At 35.9% G+C, this 7,193-nt stretch overlaps 1 protein-coding gene across 1 annotated transcript; it reads left to right on the forward strand.

The window, feature by feature from the left end:
- Nucleotides 1-1,880: 1,880 nt before the first annotated feature.
- LOC122449364 (olfactory receptor 8K1) lies at nt 1,881-2,840 on the forward strand. Its single transcript, XM_043480877.1, has one exon. It carries the CDS (start codon nt 1,881-1,883, stop codon nt 2,838-2,840), a length of 960 nt encoding a protein of 319 aa, XP_043336812.1.
- The last annotated feature ends 4,353 nt before the right edge of the window (nt 2,841-7,193 follow it).

Genomic DNA, 7,193 nt, shown 5'->3' on the forward strand with positions numbered 1-7,193 from the left:
TTACCGGGTGCCTCCCCTTCTCCATTTTTCATTGCCTGTGTACTCAGGATGACCATGATAGAACAGAAGAATGCCATGTTTGTGAGAATATCTCCTGAAGAAAGTTAATTTTATTTGAATCCTAATTCTGCCAGTTATTGTCTGGGTGATCTTGATTAAGTTATTTTATTCTTGACATGTAAATGGATTATGCTCATATAGTTGACCCTTGAACAACACGTTTTGGACTATATGGGTCCACTTCTATGCAGATTTTTTTTTTTTAATTTTCTCAGCATCTACACCACTATGTTTACCAGTGATGGTTGGCCAAATCTATAGATAGAGTACCCCCAGTGGATAAGGAAGGTGGTCTGTGGGACTGTAGCATCTGTAGATTTTGCCATCTTCAGTGGATGCTGGAACCAATTCCCCACAAGTACCAGGGATGACTGTGCTATTTATTTTCTAGAGTTGTTGTATGGATCGTGTGACTTAATACATGCAAAGTCCCCGCTAATTATCAGTTCCCTATCAGTGCTTGGTATTCATTTGTATTCTTCTTTCCAGTGGATCTATTTACATGGATCTCCATAAATAACCAGATTCATAAATAATCAGAATGATCAAGCCCTTTTTTTTCAGAAGAGGGGTGTGTGATTGGAAGACCATTAAAGGTGATTCAATTGTCAGAAACAATCAATATGGCAAATGAGGATTAAGATATTAATAGCAAAATTTGAAAATTAAAACATTATAGCATTGGATTTTGTATTGGATAAACAAGCGGAGGTTATAGTCAGTGAAAAACATTGAAATTTATGTTTAATTGCCAGGGTTTGTACTCATTACATAATTCATCAGTCTACCAACAGCCTTTTTATTATGCCTTGCAACTTTGAACAGATAAGACTATTGTCAATAATATAAGGTTTATTGTTTGAGTGTAGATGTTTGTCTTAAAAATTATCTGAACATTTTAAAAAAGTTCAAATATAATAGACAGATCTTTTGATAAATTTTAAAAGACCATGTAAAAACAAGTAGGCCATAGAAACTATCAAAGCAATCATTTCAAAATGTCTTGTCTCTTTAAAGCACAATTTCCCAAAGTTTCAATGAATGTGTTTTGTGTTGATCTCAGCCTGTTGATAGTGATTCTATCAACCAGGACTGCCTGTGGGCACTCAAGTGGGTCCTATTATTTGTGGTGAGCTGTACAGACATTTCCCTGGTCAGAGCTAGTGCTGTGGCTGGACCAGTACTTGTGACTCTTTTATGATTGCAAGATGCATCTCAGTATCAGGTAACTTTGAAAATCAAGTCTTGTTACTCACATTCTGGAGGGTACATGACACGCCCAAGGCCACACAGAGAGGTTGAGGGGAGGAAGAGAGAAAGAATGAGCGTAAGGGAAGACAGCATGGTTCTGCCTTTATTGTGATCAAGGGCGGGGAGCTTACAGTAAATTATTATTGGTTAATTTAAAACATAAGAGCAGGAATTATTAAATTCAGAAAGGGAAAAGCAGGGTCAATCAAGCTGGCAGTTACTTATATCATTCAGGGCTTTCTCAAAGGGGAATTTCATGGATAGGAAAGCCCAGCTACTTATCTAATTGTTTAGCTAGAAATATGTTTATTTGAGATGTGTATCTTTGAAATCTATCCTCTCAGCAATGAAAAGGTTAATATCAGAACTTACATAACAATTTAAAAAGCTGATCATTATGCACTTACATTACAATGTGAATATAGGTAGGTGTGGTCTTGACCTGATGGGAAGATGAATCTGTATTTATAATTTTAGACAAAGAAAATGACTCACATATCATGTATTAAATTCTCCTAGATGATAGCATTGCAAATACAAAGTATTGATTTTATACCCAGGTAGCCAAGATGGACCCCATGGAGAAACACAATCACACTGCCAAGCACAAGGTGACTGAATTTGTTCTCACGGGGATCACAGACAGTCCTGAGCTTCAGGCGCCTCTCTTTGGAATCTTCCTGGTCATCTACTTGGTCACAGTGACAGGCAATCTGAGCATGATTATCCTGACCCATTTGGACTCCAAGCTACACACTCCTATGTACTTTTTCCTTAGACATTTGTCAATTACTGATCTTGGTTACTCCACTGTTATTGGCCCAAAAATGATGGTCAACTTTGTGGTGCACAAAAATACGATTTCCTACAATTGGTGTGCTACCCAACTGGCGTTCTTTGAGATTTTTATTATCACTGAACTCTTCATTCTATCAGCAATGGCCTATGACCGCTATGTAGCCATCTGCAAACCTCTTCTCTACGTGGTCATCATGGCGCAGAAAGTGCGTTGGGGGCTGGTGCTTCCTCCCTACCTCTACAGCATCTTCGTGGCACTACTTCTCACCACTGAGTTGTTTAAATTGTCCTTCTGTGGCTCTAATGTCATCAGTTATTTTTACTGTGACTCTGTCCCTCTGATATCTCTGCTCTGCTCTGACACACATGAGTTAGAACTGATCATCTTGATCTTTTCAGGCTGCAATTTGCTCTGTTCCCTCTTGATTGTTCTTGTGTCCTACACGTTCATTCTCGTGGCCATTCTCAGAATGAACTCAATTAAGGGGAGGTACAAAGCCCTCTCTACCTGCAGCTCCCATCTGATAGTGGTGGTCGTGTTCTATGGAACGTTACTGTTCATGTACCTGCAGCCCAAGTCTGGCCATACTTTTGCTGTTGATAAGATGGCCTCTGTGTTTTACACTCTGGTGATCCCCATGCTCAATCCGCTGATCTATGGTCTAAGGAACAAAGAAGTGAAAGATGCTCTGAGGAGAACTTTTACTAATCGATGCAAAATTCCCAACTAATATCTTAATACAAGTTGAAAATGTGGGTCCAAAATCATTGTATAATGCTCTGTCAGTCCAATGAAAGCATCAAAAATAAAAATGTTTACCATATTGTTTCATCTTTTTCAGGATAAAATGCTTCCTTTCATATGTCCCAGTACTCTTCTCCACGTCACCTGAATAAACATGGTAGTCAGATGATTAAGTCTCAAGTGATTTTCAAGATCACATTGGAATCTATATTATTTAGAAATAAGGAAAATCATACCAAATTTTTGGTCAAATTCAGACTTGAAGAGGTTAAAAAAAGTATTTATTAGTAAAAATGGAGTACAATGGACCAAAAATTAGTGATATATATGTTCAAGCAGGCATTGTACTAAAGGTAAAGAATACTAAACCATGAACAATGTGCAGATTAGACAAGAGGAAAGAAAGGGAATAAGCTTATGATTATAACAGAATGAGTTATTTCAAGAACATATGCAATATAGAAAATAAAGTGTGCCTCTCAGAATTAAATCAGTCAGATTGAGTTAATATTTTCTATCTCAAGGATACAGTGTGGATTTTGGAAGATATTTAAATTAAAAACTATGAGAAGACTACTGGTTAACTCTGAGTCTCCCCCGACAGAGTCACACACTATAGTTAGTTTTGGTTTATGTTGGCCTCCTGATAAAAGTTTATTTAGGATTAGCAGAGTCAAGAAAACTGAGTTATTTGGTCATATTCTTGTTGTTGCTGTTTCTCAGTCACTAAGTTGTGTCTGACTCTTTGACACTCCAGGGGCTGCAACACACCATACCTCCCTATCCCTCACCATCTGCCAGAGTTTGCCCAAGTTCATGCCCATTGAGTCAGTAATGCTATCCTACCCTCACATCCTCTGCTACCCTCTTCTCTTTTTGCCCTCAATCGTTCCCAGCATCAGGGTCTTTTCCATTGAGTCTGCTCTTCACATCAGGTGGCCAAAGTATTGGAGCTTCAGCCTCAGCATCAGTCCTTCCACTGAATATTCAGGGTTGATTTCCTTTAGGATGGACTGGTTTGATCTCCTTGCAGACCAAGGGACACTAAAAAGTCTTTTTCCAGCATCACAATCTGAAAGAATCAGTTCTTTGGTGCTCAGTTTTCTTTATGGTCCAACTCTTACATCCATACATGACTACTGGAAAAACAACAGCTTTGACTATATGGACCTTTGTCAGTAAAGTGACGTCTTTGCTTTTTAATACACTATCTAGGTTTGTCATAGCTCTTCTTCCAAGGAGCAAACATCTTTTAATTTCATGGCTGAAGTCACTGTCTGCAATGATTTTGGAGCCCAAGAAGAGAAAATCTGTCACTGTTTCTACTTTTTCTTCTAGTTGCCATGAAATGATGGGACTCGATGCCATGATCTTTATTTTTTGAATGTTGAGTTTTAGACCCAGAGGGATCGAGTAGAGAGGGAGATGGGAGGGGGGATCGGGATGGGGAATACATGTAAATACATGGCTGATTCATGTCAATATATGACAAAAACCACTACAATATTGTAAAGTAATTAGCGTCCAACAAATAAAAATAAATGAAAAAAAAACAAACAAACAGCTTTTTCACTCTCCTTTTTCACCCTCATCAAGAGGCTCTTTAGTTCTTTGCTTTCTGCCAGTAGAGTGGTATCATCTGCTTATTATCTGAGGTTGTTGATATGTCTCCCAGCAATCTTGATTCCAGCTTGTAACATCCAGCTTGGCATTTCATGTGATGTGCTCTGCATATAAGTTAAATAAAGAGGATGATAATACGAAGCCTTGTTGTACTTCTTCCCCAACATTGATCCAGTCAGTTGTTTCATGTAAGGTTCTAACTGTTGCTTGTTAAATCTCATACAGGATTCTAAGGAGACTGGTCAGGTGGTCTGGCATTATCATCTCTTTAAAAATTTTCCACAATTTGTTGTGGTCCACATAGGCAAAGGCTTTCAGTTAATCAATGAAGCAGAAATAGATGTTTTTTGTTTTTTTTTTTTTTCCTGGAATTTCCCTTGGCAATTTGATCTTTTGTTTCTCTGCCTTTTCTAAACCCAGCTTATAATCTGAATGTTCTTGATTCAAGTACTGCTGAAGCCTAGCTTGAAGGATTGTGTGTATACAGTCATTTACTAAAGTGACATAAATATTTTGAAAATTCATAGCAATGATAACCTAGGTTAGAGACTACTGATACACTCTAGGGTTAAGTGACCTTTCATCGTGTATATTTTGCTTTCTTCATCAGCTTGTATACACAGATCCAGTATTTTGCATGGACTCTGTGCTAACAAAATGCTTCATCTTTTGTACTTACTCAGGGCTTCTCTGGTAGCTCATGATAGAGAATCTGCCTGCAATGTGGGAGAACTGGGTTCAATCCCTGGGTGGGGAAAATCCCCTGGAGAAGGGAATGGCTATCCACTCCAGTATTCCTGCCTGGAGATTTCCATGGACAGAGGAGTCTGGTGGGCTACAGTCCATGGGTTTGCAAAGAGTCAGACATGACTGAGCGACTAACACACAACAAATGAGCAGATTCCTTACACATTAGTGCTACCCTAGTTGTTTGAGCAGACAATTTTTAAAAGGTTATAAACACTACCCCAGTTATTTTGATTCATTCTAGCATTCAAAGTGAGAATTTTTGGGAATTAAATCAAAATGTGAACCAGAGTCTCTTATCTTAGACCCATGTATTTTATTTATTTGCCCTTTCTTTAATGTACTGTGATTTTCTTTATTAAGAAAGTGCTACCACAAAAGGAAAAAACAAAAAAAAAACTATCCCTGTGAGATGATGGATATGTTAATTAGGTGATTCTGATAATATTTCACCTTTATACATGTATATCAGAATATCATATTTGCACACTGGAAATATATACAAATTTTATTTATTAATTTTAACATTATAAAGATAGAAAAAATTTAACTTTTTAAAATAAATCAATGAAATAAAATATAAAAAATTAAATTAAAAAGCACATGATTGCATCCTCCAAGAACGTTAATTTTACTTGTTATAGTACCTTTGGACCCTGTCTGTAAGTATGTTTATTGTCATGAATAAATTTTATTTTTTAGAGCAACACTCTATATTGTACTGTAGACATTTTTGGTCACATATTTTCCCCAAATTATATCATTTCCTTTACTTTTCACAATCCATAAGTGAAGTTAAATAATATTAAAAGCATCTTTAGTTTCATCCACATAGGAAAGCCTTAAAAAAACCATGATACATCATATTCCCTACAATTTACTTTCCTAATTTGAGAATGCATCACATTATCCTTCTTAGTTAATAAAAGTTTCTTTTTAAACTTTTTTTGAAAATTAATACAGTAATGCATGGCAATTAATAAAGTGATACATGATATAATACTATTATGATGATATTAAGTTAATACCTTGAATTGACTTCAGCAGGACAGACTTCAAGAAGCAAGATTTCTATAGCAGGACCCTTAGAATAATTATGTTTGTCACTTTATCACAGCATGCAGCTGTGGAGTATACATTGATCTCTTTTTGTTTGGATATTCTTTGACTGATGGACCTAGTTGTTTGCAGATTTTTATTTCTTTGTCACTATAAAAATTGCTGTAATAAATAGCTTTGTACTTACAACATTATACACTGTTGCTTTTTGTTTATAAAATAGATGCATAAGTGCTTTTCCACATTCTAACTGTGTTGTTGGTAAATTACCTATTTGCATAATAATTTAAAATAAAAAATAAAATGCTAATAAAAAGTACTGTGCTTTGTGATAGAGTGTGGACCAATTCACTGTAAAGAGACATTGAGGAACATTTGAGGATGGTGGAAATTCTCTCTTACTGGGAGCAGTAGTAGCAAGCCATCATTTTTCAAGGTCAGACATGCATACTTCACATTTTTTTATATTCTATTGTGCCTAAAATATACCGTATTAATGTCTTTAAAATGCAATATGACCTTTTCAAAACTATTTTTACTTTTTTAAGACACTTTTCTAGAATTTTTATATAGTCCGTATAGACAAAGATTTAAAGGTTATATAAAAGTATATTAAATATATATCTATAACTCATTGCATAAACTTCCAAATTGTATACATAGTTTACAGTATTTCTCTATACTGATAATACTCTCATGACAATATTAACTTAATACCTTGAATTGACTTCATCAGAACAGACTTCAAGAAGCAAGGTTTCTACAGCAAGACCCTCAAATTATGTTTTTCAGATTGTGACACTTTTTCATTATTGGGCCAGGCAGAACCTCTTCTCTTTATTTATTTTTTCTTCCAAGTTGTTGTGGGCAGAATTGTGTCCCACTAAAATTTGTATGTTGAAGGCTCAAT

This window comes from Cervus canadensis, chromosome 11, assembly GCF_019320065.1.
Source record: "Cervus canadensis isolate Bull #8, Minnesota chromosome 11, ASM1932006v1, whole genome shotgun sequence".
Taxonomy (NCBI): Eukaryota; Metazoa; Chordata; class Mammalia; order Artiodactyla; family Cervidae; genus Cervus; species Cervus canadensis.

Coding starts and splice junctions, on each gene's coding strand:
- LOC122449364 (XM_043480877.1), top strand. CDS start 1,881: ATGGACCCCATGGAGAAACACAATCACACTGCCAAGCACAAGGTGACT.